Below are 19,567 nucleotides of genomic sequence, written 5' to 3'. Positions count from 1 at the left end.
TTCACTCTCCAAAAGTATTGCCTTTAGTTACACTTTAAAGAGCAATAGCCGTGTCCCCCTCAACATGACTTGGCCTATAACAGCAATGCTGAGATGAAAAGCAAAAGCCATGAACAGATAGGTAGGAGGTGGCTGTATACACTGCAAGCTTCCCAGCCTGCACCTTTAAAAACACCAGGTCAGCAATGGCAACTCACTTTTTTTTTTTTTTTTTTTTTTTTTTTAAAAGGCTCGCTAACATCACATGTGCTGTATAAACACTGGAAAAAAACGAATTCTGTTACAACTACATTCAGGTTTTCTGGAAAAATATCAAGACATACATTATATACATACACACTTTTTTAGCTTGCTGATCTGCCATCATTTAATACACAATACAAGTCTTAATGCGTTACATTGCACACCAACATCAGTTTGCAAGCATATGTAGCCTCGGTTGAAGGATAAATTCACCTTAGGGAACATGTTACATATTCCAACCAATTTTAGGGTGCAACATGTTCCCTGTACTAGCTGCCACGGTTTGAAAAACAGCACGGCCATGTGGGGGCGCCACCCACACCGACGAGCCATTCATACACAGATCCATGTGTCTAAATGAACTACAAGCCCCAAAATCCTCAGCAGCTGTCAGCCTTTAGTTCTCAATGAACTACCATGGCGCTGTGGAGCACCCTGGCAGTTCGAGTGTTCTACGTCAGGGGCATCGGTTTACCCGCATGGGATGTACAGGAAAGCCCATACACCAAGTGTGCCGGAGACCTACATGGCATCAGCGATCTGCTGATTGCTGGTGCAATGCTTTCCAGGCTCCTGCAAACACAGCACACACAAAATAGATAAATGCACATAGTTATATGTTGGCTGTTCAAAGGAGGATATCGTTATGGTAGCAACTAACCCCGGTATCCTCTTCAGTGAGCAGTCTGGTTTAAGATAAATGTAGTCTCTGCGGCGGACCTGCCGCAAGATCACCTTTTAAATTGGCGGCGGGGGAGAGCCCCCCCCCAAGCCACGATCCAGAGCCATCGGCGGAGACAATCAGATCCTTCCCGTGGCCTGACATGGAGATGAGTGAGGGGGGGGGGGGGGAAGATGGCCCCCACCTGTCTCCAGATCATTGCAGGGCGGAAGCAACGTCAAAACACCACTTCTGCCTACAGCTCTTAAAGGGCCATTTTTTCTCGCTTTTTAAATGACGCTTTCTCCTTTACTGCATTTTAGTGTAAATATGGGATCCGGGGTCTTTTTGACCTCAGATCTCATAGTTAAGAGGTCCTGTCATGCTTTTTCTATTGCAAGGGATGTTTACATTCCTTGTAATAGGAATTAAAAAGTGTCAAATTTTTTTAACAGTAAAAAAAAAAAAAAAAAATAATAATAAGGTAAAAACAAAAACATTGATGAGCTTGAGTGCAGAAGCAAACGCATACACGAGTAGCGCCTGCATATGAAGACTGTGTTCAAACCACACGTGAGGTATTGCTGCAATTGGTAGAACGAGAGCAATAACGCAACTTAAAACACGCAACCTGTAGAATTTTTTTTAAATGTCGCCTATGGAGATTTTGGTAAAAGTTTATTGCACGAGTGGGCACAAGTGCGACATGTTGGGTATCAATTCACTTGATGTAACATTATCTTTCACAATATAAAAAAAAAAAAAATTGGGCTAACTTTTTTTTAATTAAAAAATTCCCCCCCAAAAATAAAAAATAAATGCTCTTGCAAGACCACTGCGCAAATACAGTGCGACAGAAAATATTGCAACAACCGCCATTTTATTCTCTAGGGTGTTAGAGGGAGAAAAAGATAAAAAAAAAAAGTAATAATGTTTGGGGGTTCCAAGTAATCTAGCAAAAGATTAAATAAAAATAAAAAATTGACTAAAGAAACAGTACAGAAAAAAAAAAAAAAAAAATGCACTTACCATTAAAACAATTACACAGGTTATCGTGAGTTACAAAAGAAAACGTAGGACTATGTTAAGGAATGTAATGTTGGCAATGATAAACAGCAAAAATATTCTTCTTGTGTTTAAAAGCACATAATGTAGCCCAACATAAGGAGAGACCGTTCTCAAATTGCAGTAGAATACGTCTTACTACAATAGTTTAGTCATCTAAAAAGCCAATTATCACTCTGTGCAGTAACTAAAAGGTCAGCCTTTCTACTGCCAAACAGCACCTTTGTGTTGAGGACTACCGTATATACTCGAGTATAGGCCGACCCGAGTATAAGCCGAGGCCCCCAATTTACCCCCAAAAAACTGGGAAACCTATTGACTCGTGTATAAGCCGAGGGTGAGATATGCCTGTCCATCCCTGTGTGTGTCCGTCCATCCCTGTGTGTGTCCGTCCATCCCTGTGTGTGTCCGTCCATCCCTGTGTGTGTCCGTCCATCCCTGTGTGTGTCCGTCCATCCCTGTGTGTGCGTCCATCCCTGTGTGTGCGTCCATCCATCCATCCCTGTGTGTGTGTGTGTGTGTGTCCATCCATCCCTGTGTGTGTGTGTGTGTGTGTGTGTGTCCAGCCTCCGTGTCGTCCCGTCCCGAGCCTCCGTGTCGTCCCGTCCCGAGCCTCCGTGTCGTCCCGTCCCGAGCCTCCGTGTCGTCCCGTCCCGAGCCTCCGTGTCGTCCCGTCCCGAGCCTCCGTGTCGTCCCGTCCCGAGCCTCCGTGTCGTCCCGTCCCGAGCCTCCGTGTCGTCCCATGCCAGGATCGCCGCTCTTCGTCGGCGGCCATTCCCCTGTTCAAAAGCCGCGCCTCCGCCTCCGCCTGTGATAGGCGGAACACTAAATTTCCCAGCAGTCTGTGTTCCGCCTATCACGGACATAGTCTCATCCTCGTCCGTAGTACGAGGATGAGCCGATGTCCGTGATAGGCGGAACACTGACTGCTGGGAAATTGAGTGTTCCGCCTATCACAGGCGGAGGCGGAGGCGCGGCTTTTGAAAGGTAGAATGGCCGCTGTCTGTCTGCTCGACACGCTGTTCGGGCAGTCAGACAGCGGTGACTCGAGTATAAGCCGAGGGGGGGACTTTCAGCCTCAAAAAAGAGGCTGAAAATCTCGGCTTATACTCGAGTATATACGGTACTCCGTTCATGGCTTTAAAGGCAAATTGTTATGATTAGGGCTGAAACAACTAATCGATTATGAAATTAATCGATTACTGTTTCAGCCGATTAGTTGACCTGCATACAGAAAGCATTATTTGTTTACATATTAGGAAATACAGTGCAGCACATCATCCATAAATGCCAGTAAGTGCCTGAGACCTTGTGAATGTGTGAGGAGCAATGCCACGTGGGACATGTAATCCGGCAGGAAGTGAGGGTTCTAAAGGCAGAAGTTCTCTTTACCTTGCTATTGGGGCACTCTATACTATACTTAACGTACAGCAAAAAGCACTGTAGAAACAGATCAAAAGCAAACTGCATAGGTGTGTACCGAGCCTTATGCTGGCCACACGGATCAATATTCAGACAATATTCATATTAGAGCTGCCACGACGCGTTGACGTAATAGACTACGCCGACTAAGAAAATACGCCGACATGCGTTCTGGGCGTCGATGTGGCACAGTGGTGGCAGTGCTTAGTATCTAGCGCTGCCCTCCATGCCGCCGTCCCCTTCTCTTCTCCCCCGCCGTCCCCCCCTCTTCTCCCCCTCCGTGCCGCCGTCCCTAGGGGTGCAACGGATCGTCACCGATCCGTGCGCACATGCCGTGATTCTAAGGCTGAGACCGCGGCTTCGGCCTAGCTCCGAAGCGGCGGCCATCTTTCTACACCCAGGCGTTTACAATGTGATCGCTCCGAACAAACCGGTGTCATGACATGACGCCAGTTTCTCTCTCCCCTCTCTGTACTGATCTGTGCAGTGGAGGGGAGAGGTCGGATGGAAGCAGCCATCCCTCCATGCCCATGCAATACTCTGCCCATGCAATACTCTCAAGGTTATCCAAAGGATTAATTGGCTAATCAAAAAAAAGAAAAAAAAAAAAAAACAAACACACTAGATTCATTAAAAAAATAATCGGATAGTCGTTGACTAATTGAAAAAATAATCAATAGATTAGTCGACAGACAAATTAATCGTTAGTTGCAGCTCTAATTCATATGAAAAATCTTTGTACATTTGCTGAATGAAAGAATGTTTGAAATTTTCACTTGTTTTTAACATTCTGTTTAACCACTTCAGCCCCAGACGATTCGGCACATCGTCGCTTTAACTGATGTGGTCGTGCGACGTTGCACCCAAACAAAATTGACGTAATTTTTTCCCAAAAATAGAGATTTCTTTTGGTGGTATTTGATCACCTCTGCGTTTTTTTATTTTTTGCGCTATAAATAAAAAAGAGCAACAATTTTGGAAAAAAAAAAAAATAAAAAAATAAAACCAACCACACAATATTTTTTACTATAATAAATATCCCATTTAAAAAATAAATAAAAAAAATCTGCAATAAGCGTTATAGATTGTTTGCACAAAAAAGTTATAGCCTCTACAAATTAGGGTATATATGGCAGCGATCTGCGATTTTTCATGACGGACATAAACGGACACTTGACACATTTTTGGGACCATTCACATTTACACAGCGATTGGTTCTATAAAATTGTACTGATTACTGTGTAAATGTGACAGGCAGGGAAGGGGTCAACACCAGGGGGCGCTGCAGGGGTTAATATGTTCCCTATGGGAGTGATTCTAACTGTGGGGGGAGGGGACTCACGGGGAGGAGACCGATCGGTGTTCCTCTGTACTGGGAACACTCCAATCGGTCTCCTCTCCACTGACAGGACGTGGATCCGTTTACATACACAGTCCTGCTGTGTTCCTGGGCAATCGTGGGTGCCCAGCAGACATTGCGGCTGCCGGGCACACGCACCGGGTCCCGAGTACCGTTGTGGGCGCACGCCGGCGGCACGCGCTCGCCCCTTAGACGGCCGGGAATGGAAGGACGTCACGACGCCCACGCAGGATGGAAGATCCCATCTGTGGGTGTCATACGACTATGGGCGAGTAGGGAACTGGCTAAAAATGAATGTCATTTCTGAACGAAAACCACATACACTGGCTGAAAATTCCTTTGATCAAGCAGTTTTCTATTTCTAAATTTTCCTGTCACTGTGGTTAAAAACAAATGTCAATTTGACCCCACTAACGATTAGAAAAATGTATGGCCAGCATATAATATATTACAGTTCTGTTTGAAAATTTGCAGTCTAACTTTTTTTTCCCCTTAAATAAAAAAAAAAAAAAAGATCTGAGTCTGATGAAATTTACCAGATTCAACTTCTAATACTATATACAGTATAGATCTCCTCTAATAGTATATACAATATATCTCTTCTGTGTTCTTCTCAGATCGGATTAGAGATTTTGTTCTGTAACCATATAGTTGGTCATTTATATTTACCAGTGCATAGAGAGATTTAAGAATAAATGGCTTTTTTTTTTAAACTTTACATATTAACTAAATTATACACCACACTTTAAGGTTATTAACCAATTAATCAAAACAATAATCTGCCAACTAATTGATCATGAAAAGAAAGACCCTTACAGGCGAATTAAACTACTCTGGGCAATTTTGCTGGCAGCTTTAGCACTAGTAGAAAAATGCATGTGACATTCTACAGGTCAAACTGGCTGACCTTTGGCTTCATCAGGGGAGGGAGGTTGAATCAAGATGTACAAGAGTCACATCTTGTCACTAGGGGCTTGTTCACGCCATGACTTGCGCAGGAATGCACTGCGCATTCCTGTATGATTCACGCATCATCCAGGTGTGGAGTAATTTCAGCTCATTCATTTGAATGGGATGAATTCAAGCCGGACCACACCAAAAGCACTTTATAAAAAACACACCAACCAGATCACATGATACTAGTGTGCCATGGGATCCAGGGCAGGCAAACGCACCTGCTGCCAATCACAAATGCAATGAGGTTTTAAAGCAGTGCAAGAACCACATGTGAAAAGTGGGTTTCCCACACCATTGGCATGAATGCTAGCAGTCTGTAAACAGACACCTAAAAATTAGGTAGCGGACCTCCTGATATATCAAAAATTGCTAAAAGAACATCTTATCACCAATTACTTCCTAATAGTTCAGAATGCAAAACAGTCTTTTTAAAGAAGCCAATAAAAGGATATAATTTATTTTCGGAATCGTCCATAACATTATTGATGCTCTGTTGCAGCCACACTTTCTGTTGGTCCAACTCCTTTTCTTTCAACTCCAGGTCTCCAATTTCTGCTTTAAGATTCCTGAGTCTGTCTAGAATTTCCTTTGTGTTACATCCGGCGCCAACACCCCTAAACAGGAGGGCAAAACAAAAACGCATGATACAATATTACAGTACAGCTAAATGCAAGTGCCAATAAAGCAGAGATAATTCATATTAATGCGAGAAAGCCCAATGACAAGGAAGCCAAAACGGCATGTCCTCAGTATAAATATATATCATTTGCCAACGGGCATTACGATTTAGTTCCAAAAATGACATCTTAAACTAAAGAAATCTGCAGAGAAAAAAAATATATATATATCCTTACTTCCACTGAATGCTGTTCTTTGATTTCTTCTCTATCAATCCGATCCCCTCTAATACATTGGTAATATCATAAATTCTTCTTTTCTGTCTCACAGCCAGTGTATCAGCCGCCTGAAAAGTTACAAGGAAACCATTACATAAAGACTTAAATAAAGCAAATACATTTTAAAAACAGCCACGTCTCATATGCGCAATACTAACATTGTACATTTTAAAAAGTGTCTATTAACCAAAAACTTTTTTCTTTGAGTTTGAGAGAGTGTGGAAGGGTTAGAACTAGATTTATACAACATAAAAATAATCAGATTAATGCAAATAAAAGTTTATACCTAAATGTATGCATCAGCACATGCCATTATAAAATTTCCTTAATTTTTTGCTATAAGAAAGGCAAACTTTTACACTAAGAGAAAGCAGCCAATGCCATACAAACCTTGACACATGTAATGACTTCCTGCTGAGCTGGGAGATCTAAAATCTGACCCCCCGGGGCAGAACATTGTGCCATTTTCACAAAGACCATTATCCTCAACACAAGCTACTCTTAAAAAGGTGAAAAAAAGAAGAGGAAACCTGCGCTACAGTGTGTACTTAACAAAAATGTGTGATGCAGCAGTTCTAATATATACCCAAAGTGTAATATACATATAGAGACAAAGAAAAAAGAGAACTGCGCAATCCCCAATATTTCTATTAGGATTTAAACCAATCTACCTTAAACAGGTGTATCTTGTGATCTATAACTCTAACACACCAAACTTATGACTGAATAAACCATAAAACATTACTTATAATTGTATACAGTGAATATATATGTTCCCTCATAGGCTATGAACCAAAAAGGAAAAAACATGTGCAATTCAAAGAAAAAAAAGGCATATAAAGTAAACTCAAACGGTTCTAAAACTATATGTGATAACATAAAGTCCATAAACAGTCCAACTGGAGAGACACCCTGTGTGGAAGGGATCTACTCAATCGTAAAGCTTTTCAATCAGCGTGAAGAAAAACCAGGTGCACCTCCACCAGACAAGTAATAATAGCCCCTTACCAGATGTCCCGGTAGGGAGCGCTTAATCACAAAAATGGGTCTGCAGATGGATCAAACTTGAGCCCTCCAAATGGAACACTACCGTAAGGCAGGTTGGGAGATACACCAGTCATAAACCGTCCAGCATGGGAAGACGCTGTTTGAAGCGGGACTCAGATGTATGGCATTGTAGAATCAAGGAGGGTTCACCATAGGGAGGAAAAAAAGCGCTCCAAATAGTGTAAAATCATTTATTAAAACGAATATAAAAAACAAGAGATGCACTTACAAACATGAAAGAACATCGGGCATATCATCAAACTGGGCAAGCGTCGGCCGATCGCAAACTCCAATCGATATCCCTTCTAGTACCGGTTCACATGAGGCAAGTAAGCGTGTCACGCCACCCAACGCGTTTCGTGAAAAATTCACATCGTCTGGGGTATGGGTGACACGCCATATTGCCTCCATTAAATAGTGAGTGTTGGAACAAGCCACCTCCTCCGCTGTCTGAGAGCCTCTTTCACTTCCGGTGTTCCAGGTATAGACGCTAAACAGATATGACTTTTCCATCAGACATCATGGGATCTGGATATCTGTGGATTTCCCTACCTTATTTTAGCGTCTGATGGTTGTTCTTGCAAGCTCCCATTTTTCTATTCTAAGAGAGAAATATCTTATATCTCATAATACATTGAGTTCCATATAATACAGTTGTGTATGTCCCTTCCACCTTTTGTTGTGGGTGAACTTTGTAGCTGATTCAATACCGCTATTTTATCATTACGAAGTGTTTAACTACATAATGAGTTAGATATGCATTATGAAGTGCCTTGCATGTTTTTATCTATTTTGACTATTAATAGTCAGTTAGCAATTTTTATTTTGTGGTTGGACCAGTCCCCTCCTCCCCTGTCTTAATTTAGTTTTATTTGAGGTATATACATCTTCCTCCTATATATATCTTCCTCCTTTGGGATAAGTAGGTAGATTTATTTGCTATGGAGGCCCGTAGCTATTACCACGTTTTATTGAAAGTGAGACGTGGCACCAGATGAAGCGCACACACTTCCATGTAAGGGGTGATGTGCGCCGTTCATCCGTCTGCTACGTACGGCGCGGTGTCATCCGCTCGTTACGCCCATATCATTGAAAGCGAGACATGGTATCAGATGGAGCGCACACACTTCCTTGTAGTGGGTGGTGTGCGCCGCCCATCCGCTCGCTACGCACGTCGTGTTGTCATCCGCTCATGATCCACGACGTGACGGCATCCGCTCGTTACGTACGGCGTGTTGTCACGCCGTCGTAATGAGCGCCTTTTTCAGACGTAAACAGAGAGGGGCGGGTGATTGCATGGATCACTTCCGCCGCCCTGGCCCCCTGATCTTGCACGTCATTGGACATGGGAGCATCACTTCCGCTGTCTTGGCCCTGTGACCTCGCATTCTATTGGATATGGGAGTGAGGCTTGGCCCTTTGACGCCGGAAGTGAAAGAGGCTCTCAGACAGCGGAGGAGGTGGCTTGTTCCAACACTCACTATTTAATGGAGGCAATATGGCGTGTCACCCATACCCCAGACGACGTGAATTTTTCACGAAACGCGTTGGGTGGCGTGACACGCTTACTTGCCTCATGTGAACTGGTACTAGAAGGGATATCGATTGGAGCTCGCGATCGGCCGACGCTTGCCCAGTTTGATGATATGCCCGATGTTCTTTCATGTTTGTAAGTGCATCTCTTGTTTTTTACATTCGTTTTAATAAATGATTTTACACTATTTGGAGCGCTTTTTTTCCTCCCTATGGTGAACCCTCCTTGATTCTACAATGCCATACATCTGAGTCCCGCTTAAAAACAGCGTCTTCCCATGCTGGACGGTTTATGACTGGTGTATCTCCCAACCTGCCTTACGGTAGTGTTCCATTTGGAGGGCTCAAGTTTGATCCATCTGCAGACCCATTTTGTGATTAAGCGCTCCCTACCGGGACATCTGGTAAGGGGCTATTATTACTTGTCTGGTGGAGGTGCACCTGGTTTTTCTTCACGCTGATTGAAAAGCTTTACGATTGAATAGATCCCTTCCACACAGGGTGTCTCTCCAGTTGGACTGTTTATGGACTTTATGTTATCACATATAGTTTTAGAACAGTTTGAGTTTACTTTATATGCCTTTTTTTCTTTGAATTGCACATGTTTTTTCCTTTTTGGTTCAAAGCCTATGAGGGAACATATATATTCACTGTATACAATTATAAGTAATGTTTTATGGTTTATTCAGTCATAAGTTTGGTGTGTTAGAGTTATAGATCACAAGATACACCTGTTTAAGGTAGATTGGTTTAAATCCTAATAGAAATATTGGGGATTGTGCAGTTCTCTTTTTTCTTTGACTCTTAAAAAGGTAACTTGAAAAAAAGGTCAGCAAAACCAAAAACACTTTCCTTTTAAAATTTTCGTTACCAGCAAAGAAGCAATTCGTTTAACTGTACAAGGGATTTTATTTGATCACACAGGGTCTGAGCTGCCAAACATTTGAGTTGACTACAGAAACGATGTACATGTGAAACCATTCTGCAATCTGCACACACCCAAACGGTGAACCTGGTGCAAGGTCTACAGTACGGGTGCACATCTTCACTGGTCTCACGATTCAATTAGGATTATCTTGTCCACAATGCATCACAATTACTGCGCATGGGAGAGAAAAAAAAAAAAAAAACACACACACACACACACACACACTTTTCTCCAGTGGCAGAGGCATGGTGGGATGAGGCAGAGGGGTGATCGGATCAACGACACTGGCACTCACCTGCTGACTCCCCGTTCCCCTTCTGATGCCACTAGTGATTCCTCTGGTCATGTCGGGTCACCTTCAGCTCCTCCCCCCTGCACCGTACTGGCTGTCAGCTCATCAGCTGACTTTCTTCAGTGAGAGGGAAGGGGCTTTATCCACCATGCAGGCTCTGCCCATTTCTCCTGGAGAGGCAGAGCACTACACAGCGACAAATGACATCAAAAATTGATGCAGCCGACTCACAGCATCGTGAACGTCAGAATCATGATGCACCGAGTCTGTGATCATATTCAAACACCCCTTGTCTACAGTAGTGCTAGGAATGGTAAACAAATCAGCATTTAGAAATTATTTATCTTACTTATTTGAACATAATTGTTTCAGGGACACAAAAGCTCCCTTTATAGTGAGGAGACTTGGGGCTCATTTAAACTTGCTTCAGCTTTAAAAACACACATTAAAAGTGTCTACCTCTTCAACATGCTTTCATTTTTTTTTTAGCTTCTGTGATGCTTTTTAAAGCTTGGCAAATGCCCTATGTTATGTACAAGTGTGTGTTGATTTTCTATTTGTTTTAAAGAATACCCACTCAGCAAATCCCTAGCTTATAAGTATCCCTGTTCAGCAGTTCTCCAGATTTGTACCACAGCTCTGCTGATCCTCCGCTCAGTAGTAACCCCCCCCCCCCCCCCCAACTCTGCTGATGCTCCGCTCAGTAGTAACCCCCCCCCCCCCCCAACTCTGCTGATGCTCCGCTCAGTAGTAACCCCCCCCCCCCCCAACTCTGCTGATGCTCCGCTCAGTAGTAACCCCCCCCCCACAACTCTGCTGATGCTCCGCTCAGTAGTAACCCCCCCCCCACAACTCTGCTGATGCTCCGCTCAGTAGTAACCCCCAACCCCCCCCCCCCCCCAACTCTGCTGATCCTCCGCTCAGTAGTAACCCCCCCCCCCTCTGCTGATCCTCTGGTTCCCTCTCACCTCCCGCCATGTTGTTCCCATGCTATGCATCACGTTCAAGCATGCCAATGTTGCACTCCATGCGTGCCATCTGCTAGTTGCACCAGTCCCCGCTCACTTTCCTGCTGCTCCATGCTGCAAACCAGATAGGACATCTGCACCACACACTTACAGAATATATACACATGAACCAGAAGAGACTGCTGCTTTTTGGTATGCTTGTTGCATGCAGGGATATCTCATGCCTCCAAAACAAAGCTAACTGAATAAAAAGACCCTCAAAAGCATCAGGTGCCCCAAGTGAGCGCTGTCAGACTTCTATGCAGTGAAACCGTTTAAACCATTTTGTCTTTCAGTGATGTTTGCTGCTTTTTACATTTGAGGTTTTTTTTAGTCACAGCGCAGTATTCCTTTTTACAGACTTCTATGCAGCCTTTGGAGACGCTTTGAAGCACCAAGACCCACATGGGGGCTAAGGTAACCATTTTATTTAGTGACAATGTAAATGAGCCCTTAAACCATGTAAGCCACCATGAAGTAAGCTTAATCTTACTCACTGGCGGTTTGCCTTTTTTTTATCTACACAAGGTCTTCGTGCAAAAAGAGTTGCAGCACCCATTGGCGGACGGATCCATTGCACCCCGGCAAACAGATTTCTGATCAGTTCTGATGGTTATTGTAAGGATATCTAAACCCAAGACAAAAAGTGTAATTTTACTGCAGCTCATCTACAGGAAAAAATACCTAAAACCCTCATCTTTCACTCCCGACTTGACCATTTGTTTCCCGGGTTCAGTATCTGAGAATTTGCATGAGTACATGTACAAATGCTTAGTATCGGTACCGATATCCATGCAACCCTAATCATCATTGTTTAAACCCTGAAATCAGCCAGATCTCATGACCCTGAGCAAGACTATGATTAATCGGCTGATTATATTTTTGATTAATCGGATAAAAAAAAAAAAAAAAAAAAAAAAAAAAACAGCAATTTTTCCATTTATTTAAAAGTATTAATGAAAAAACTGCAGAACAAAACACCAATGATGGGGTACTATTCCGCCATGCAACACACATGGGGCAGGGAGAATTACCTGCAGGTAAATAAATAAATCTGAAAAGGGGGCTATATATACACACACACACACACACACACACACACACACACACACACACACACACACACACGTCCCCCCAGTATAGATGACACATTCCTCCCCTCACATGGTGTCACTGCCCCACCTCCTCAGTGCTCCCCTCCCCCCTACGGTGTCTCGGGTTCTCTCACCCCTTCATGGCGACAGCGGCTCCTCCTTGGTGTGCCGGGTGGTGTCGGGCGGAGTCTCAGTCCAGACCCACCACACATGACTTGGCCGACTCCTCCGAATGGCGCGAAGGGCACCCCGAAGCCGGGAGATGGATGCACGCATGTGCAGAGCACACCCTCCAGTCACGGCAGCGCTGGAAAGCGAGGGCTTGCTGCGCCTGTGCTCTGCGGTGGGTCTATCGGAAGGCTGCTGGGTAGAGGGTGGAGAAGGAGCCGAAAGCAGCGCAGGCGTGTTGCTGGTGGGACACCGGCTGGGTGGAGAATGCGAGCAGGCATAGCTGCTGCTCGGACATGGTGCATCCGTAGGACACAGGAGGATACACAGGATACTAACGGACCGGCAGGGAGGAAGGTGCGGACCAACTAATCGAGAATGAAAATTGTTAACGATTTATTATCTATTATTGATATTGATTAATCGTTTCAGCCCTGGATCCATCTCTAACAGATCACATGAGCACCATTGGGAAGACCCAGATTACAATTTCTCCAGAAAAGGTTACATACCCCAGGCCTTGTTTATTATCCACCCCTGCATGACTAAACATTGCTTAACAGTAGGCTTTCCACAAAGAGAAGAAAAAAAAAAAAAAAGCTTCCAGTGCAGTTCTAAATAAACAAAACCTTAAATCAGCCCAAAACAACTCAATAGGTGAAAGTGTAAATGTTCAAATTGCTGCGTCAAAGAGTGTTATCACTCACTTCAATCTTAAGATAACAAAATGTCTGCAGCGCAACCTACAAAGATAAAGCTAAATGGAAAAAAGTGGCTAAATATTGGGCAACGGTGTTGCAGCTTTGGTAACAACTGATGTTACTATATTGAATCAAAAAAGTCAATTAGGGAGTCCAAAAAAGTAAAAATACACCGAAAAAGTACACACACACACACACACACACAGTAATCTTCCGCCTCTGGGCTAAATAGCAATTGTTCAAATGTGATCCTCCACCAGTGATGGGATGGCAGCTCACCTCATACTTAGAACCCCCCGTGTTACTAGTGGGTCCCAGTAAGCAGTCCCCTAATCAGGGTAAAGTGTGAGACATCCTCTGCTCCGTTCCAGGCCTCCAGGCCCTCTAATCAGTGGTGTGAGTTCACAATCAGCAGCATATACAAACAAAATAAAAAAATGATATCTAGTCCTCTCTGTACCACAACTTTAATGACAGATAATGAACAGGTAGAAAACTCACATAACAGCCACTCAACCGTTCCAGTGTATCTGTATATCTGCCTATCATACAAGCATCCCAACATGCTTAAAGTGGGATTCCACTGCCATTTTTTTTTTTTTTTTTTTTTTTTACCTGTGTCACTGGTGGGCGATTCCTATGGTGTCTTTGCAGTCACGATCGGCGTCTTTTTAACCCCCGGCGTGACGATTTCATTGCTAAGGAAAAAACTTTTAAAAAAGCAGTCCAGCGGTTTCCATTTTCACTGTGGGCGTTTGAAGCCCACAGGCATTTACTTCCTGGATGCGATGACGCTGAGCTCCCAGCATCCACCGCTCCATCTCGCACATGCTCATTGAGTGTCCTCTTTGTTTTCCTTCCTCTTGCCTCGTGTGCTATAGTGGTAATGGCAGATAGAGCTGCCTGCCCACTTTCAAAATGGCAGTTTCGGACACGCCCTCATCACGTGACTGGCGTCCTCCTTCCGAAATCTCATGAGATTTCGGCATTACTGTGTCCTCCACGGATTCCTGGGAAATAGCTCAAAAAGTTGCCAGGGACCATTGCGAAGCCGATAAACACGCCTACTCCCACGGGAGGAGAGCCCGGCAGTCGGCATAAACATAAAAAATAAAAAGGTAAATACTGCATATTATTTTATTTCAATGGTCATAACTGCATCTATGTTCCAAAGCCATTTGAATAAGATGAACTTGCAATTTTCTGTACAAAACCGCTTTAAGCAAGGATAGAGATGACCGCAGGATAACATCTGAAGTTTGGTTCCTATTCCCCTTCTGAAAATGCTAGCTGCTTAGCCGTCACGCTCACCCACTTGCCTCAATACCCACATTATTATTATTTTTATTATACAGGTTCTATATAGCGCCAACAGTTTGCTCAGTGCTTCACAACATGATCAAGCATTCCCATAAAAGCCTGACACCTCATTCGTGATCAGAAAACATGTTCTGGGTCACATAGGGGCCTTTTAGCCCCAGAAGTGATTGGGGGAGGAGTTCCCAACATATACACACATACAAACGCATGTGGCAGGGCACCTGAAATGATTGATACACCTGTTACATATCACCGCACGCCAGAATGAGAGAAAATATTCTAACACCAGACCTCCTTCGTAACGCTAAACAGCGACTTGAGTTAATACCAAAGAGTTCAATTTTGGTCTCATCTGACCACAGCACTTTCAATCATTTAGATGTTCATTGGCATGGATGTACATGTGTCTTCTTTAGGAGAAGGACTCGTCATGTTTGGAGGAAGAAAAAATTCTGAATATGACCCCAAGATCACCATCCTTATAGTCCAGAACAGAGGTGGAAACTTTAGGCTTTGGGGCCATTTCTCTGCTAAAAGGTACAGACCAACTTTGCCACATTGAGGGGCCAATGGATGGGGGCATGTATTGTAAAATCTTGGATGAGAACCTTCTTTGATCAGCCAGAACACTGAAGATGGGTCCTTGATGGGTCTTCCAGCTTGACAATGACCCACAGCAACAAAGGAGTGGTTCAAGAAGAAGCATATTAAATGTCCTTAAATGGCCTAGCCTGTCTCCAGACCTTAATCCTATAGAAGATTTATGGAGGAAGCTGAAACTTCAAAATTTCCAAGAAACCTTAAAGATTTAGAGAAGAGTAAAGAGTGGACCAAAATCCCTCCTGAGATGTATGCAAACCTGGTCACCAAGTACAAGAAACATCTTGTCTCTGTCCTTGCCAACAAGGGTTTTTCCATAGAGTCACGTTTTGCTTGGCTATCAAAAATACATATTTTACTCACCGAGTTAAACACTCACTGAACTGCAACTCAATTTATAACATTTGTATCATGTGTTTTTCCTGGATTTTTGGGTGACATTCTCTCTCTAGCATTTAAAATAGACATAAAAATTATAGATCCTTCATTTCGTTGTAAGTGAACAAACTTACAAAATCTGCTGGGGATCAAATACTTATTTTCCTCCCTACTGTAGGGGCGAGGGGCCCTCTAACATGAGCAACCCCATGTCCACTTGGATGGTGGGGCTTGCACCTGGACTCACGGTGCAGTTCATCTTCGGAGATTTTCCGGATCTCCTTGTGCTCCGTACTGCGCAAGCGATGCGCCTGCAAAGTGCAGGGCGGACACTTTTTCGATAGGCGGACTGTATCTGTCACAACACCAGGCAATCTGCCAAGTTTAGAACTTGAAACATTGTAACTAAGCTTACTTCTTAGATCAAAGCGATAGAACTTCTTGTGTAAACAAATCTGGGAAGTCTGCCAAGCTTTTAACAACCTGTAAATGCAGGAAGTTTAACTACTTAAAGTGGGGTGCCTTCTATAAAAAAAGAAAAATAAAAATACTGCAGCTGCTGACTTTTAATAATCGGACACTTACCTGTCCCAGGGTCCAGCGATGCGAGGGAGCGAAGCCCCCCCTCGTTCCCCGCTGCGCTCGCATTCTTACTGTGGGCACCCGGCTGTGGCTTCACAGCCAGGCACCCACTGCGCATTCATGAGCAGCACCGGGCACTGTGATACGCCGCACAGTCATTTGGGACACGTGACAGGTCCCAGGTGACTGTGCGGTGCGAGGGGAAGTGATGCCACCAGCCTGGCAGACTACAAGGGACCCCCTAGCAACAGGCATTTAGAGGCAGGGAAAAAAAAAACATTTACAATTTTTTTTTTTTTTTTTTTATGAATTTTGAGCTATTTTTTTGGGTGGCAACACCACTTTAAAGTCTAAATCTTTTTCTGACACTTCTTTGTGAAGTTAAAAATCTGTATTTTTTGAGAGATAGATATTTCAGCAGAGACCCTAGAGGATAAAATGGCAATTGCTGCATTATTTTATGTTGCACTGTATTTGCCCAGCGGTCTTTCAAATGCAATTTTTGGGAAAAAATACACCTCAAATAAAAAAAACTAAACTGTAAAGTTAGCATAATTTTTTTTTGATTTAATGTGAAAGATGTTGCACCGAGAGAATCGTGATCCATCTTTTAAGCAAAAAAATAAATAAAAATCACGATTCTCATTTTAGCCAGAATCGTGCAGCTCTAATGTACCGATGGCCCATCTCATTTCCTCTGTAATGTCAGGAAAGTACAAATGACCGCTTTTTGGAAAATAAACAGTCCAAGGTATTTAGTATAAGGCACAGCGAGTTTTTTGAAGTTGTAATTTTATTACAATTTTTTGGCTAATGAAGAAATAAAAAAAAAAAAAAAAAAAAATGTGGGGTCTTTTGTCTGGTATCCAGAACCACCATCAGAAGTAACACATGCATATAGCAGAGAGAAAAAGGGGGGGACATAATTTACAAGGGAGGTGGGACTTTAAATGCAGCACATGGAAGCAAAACAGTAAAAGGGAGAATGTAAAGGAGTTTTATTGATACATCAATAAAAATAGACAAAAATACATAATAGTACAAATAAATACAGAGTAGTAATGCAAAATAACATACATATACATATGATAATAAATTTACTCCAATTAAGTGAATTAATATAAAATGGGCAAAACAATATAAATCTAGATAAAAATAATGAATTCATATGATGTAAACAATTAAAAGTTTCCTCATTCGTCTCAAAAAGACATGGTATATGACAGTACTTAAGAGGTAAAATCTGCAGGACCTACAACCTCACTAAACCTGAAGGGGGAGTAAGAATTCTATAATGACATGAGGTCTTAATACGATTTGGTAAATACATGGAAACCGGTAGCTACGCGTTTCGTGGCTTAACCGCCATTCATCAGGAGCAGGTATATATGGAATCTAAGAAAAAAATTTTTTTATATGAAAATAGAAAAATGTATTAAATGTATAAAAAAATTAAAATATATACATTACATATAATTGGCTAAAGAAGCAAGGTTGGGGAGCAACATAATCACCCCAACCAAAGCTAACTTACTGGAGTTCGCTGTGTAGCTGATGCGGTAGTGGGACTGAAAAAGCGTTCTGGAAAACAGCTCCAAACGGGAGCTGAGGTGAACGAACACCCAGTACTGATATGGACGATACCCAGGGTGGGCGACTTGCAGAGACATTCTAAAGGGAAAGGGAAGGAAGTGAAAATAAGAAAAGGAGGGGGAGGGAAAGGGGCAGGGAACTGAAGAAAACCCAAGTAGGGAAATGATAGATAGATAGGAGGAAAGGGGGGAAGGCGTGAAGGATATGCGAGTGGTGGGTAAAACACAATGGTGTACAGAAGGGGGAGTGAAATTTATACATGTGTGAACTGGGGAAAAGGAAAACGGTGCAAATCGTATTAAGGCCTCTATGTCATTATAGAATTCTTACTCCCCTTCAGGAGTAGTGAGGTCATAGGTCCTGCAGAAAGTACTGTCATATACCATGTCTTTTTGAGACGAATGAGGAAACGTTTTAATTGTTTACATCATATGAATTCATTATTTTTATCTAGATTTATATTGTTTTGCCCATTTTATATTATTAATGCACTTAAAGTGGTTGTAAACCCTTACAACACACTTTGACCTACAGGTAAGCCTAGATTAAGGCTTACCTGTAGGTCCAAGAAATATCTCCTAAACCTACACGGTTTAGGAGATATTTGCCGAAAGACAGGCACCGCGTGCAGGCGCACTGAGCGCGGCATCGTCAATGACGACGATGCCGTGCGTGTCGGCTCCCATGCGCATGCGTGGGAGTGACGTCATCACAGCTTCGCCGAATGACAGCGGCGGAGCGGCGAGACCCACCAAGAAGATGGATGCGCCAGACTACAGGAGACAGCGGTGACTTCGCTGGCTCCTGTGTCAGGTAAGTGACACATAATGGACTACTATGTGATGCATAGTAGTCCATTATGCTTTGCCTTTGCAGGGAATGAAAGAGGAAGTAAACTCCTCAGGGTTTACTTTACTTCCTCTTTAATTGGAGTGTATTTAGTGAATTTATTATCATATGTATTATTATATGTATTATATGTACCGTATGTTATTTTGTATTACTACTCAATTTGTACTATTATTATGTATTTTTGTCTATTTTTATTGATGTATCAATAAAACTCCTTTACATTCACCCTTTTACTTCCATGTGCTACATTTAAAGTCCCATCTCCCTTGTAAATTATCCCCCCCCCCCCCCCCCACCTCTTTTTTGGTTAGGTAATTGGGATGGATATTCATGACCTTACCAGGCCGTGTTATCATTTAAAGTCCCTAGGGATGGAATTATTGGGCCTTACCAGGCCATGTTTTCCTCAAAGTCCCTATCTTTTATAAAATGTCTTCATATAGCAGAGGAAGGGAGAGAACAGGAAGACTCTACCACAAGTGCTATGTCTGCCACAAGTACATGCTTTGTTCATTTTAGAGGCGTTTAACCCCTTTTAATTAACATTTCAGCTTAGAGCCACTGGTAGAGACAAACAGCCAAAGTGCAGTAACCCAGAAGACATGAAAAATACATCTTGCATTAAAAAGAATTTCCCTGAAATCAATGAGCAGTCTTATTCATCTAGAAACTTAGACTTCACTAGGCAAGATGGAAGACTAGCAAGCTGTAATAAATTACCAATCACCACAGGAGAGCTTTCAGAATGAGAACATGAGCGCCCATACTGTGTGGGCTGACTGTCAAGCAGAGCATGACAGACCACTCAGCAGACAGAACATTTACACATCATGTAATGTCAAGTAACTGCCAAAGAAAATTACCCAAT

General features: G+C 42.9%; 1 protein-coding gene across 1 annotated transcript in view; it reads right to left on the bottom strand.

The window, feature by feature from the left end:
• The window catches only part of E2F5 (E2F transcription factor 5), a 48,080-nt gene that overhangs the window by 14,632 nt on the left and 13,881 nt on the right, over positions 1–19,567 (bottom strand). The window contains exons 2-4 of the mRNA XM_077492961.1: positions 6,563–6,672; positions 6,161–6,322; positions 1,934–1,977 (exon numbers count right to left, since the gene is read on the bottom strand). Of these exons, the coding sequence (XP_077349087.1) occupies positions 1,934–1,977; positions 6,161–6,322; positions 6,563–6,672 (316 nt within the window). The remainder of the gene's footprint in view (positions 1–1,933; positions 1,978–6,160; positions 6,323–6,562; positions 6,673–19,567) is intronic.

This window comes from Lithobates pipiens, unplaced genomic scaffold (genome assembly GCF_037356315.1).
Source record: "Lithobates pipiens isolate NorthernLeopardFrog02 unplaced genomic scaffold, aLitPip1_a1.2 Scaffold_19, whole genome shotgun sequence".
NCBI classification, from domain to species: Eukaryota; Metazoa; Chordata; class Amphibia; order Anura; family Ranidae; genus Lithobates; species Lithobates pipiens.
Note: the sequence above shows the minus strand (reverse complement) of the source record. Positions and strands in the feature narration are given on the sequence as shown.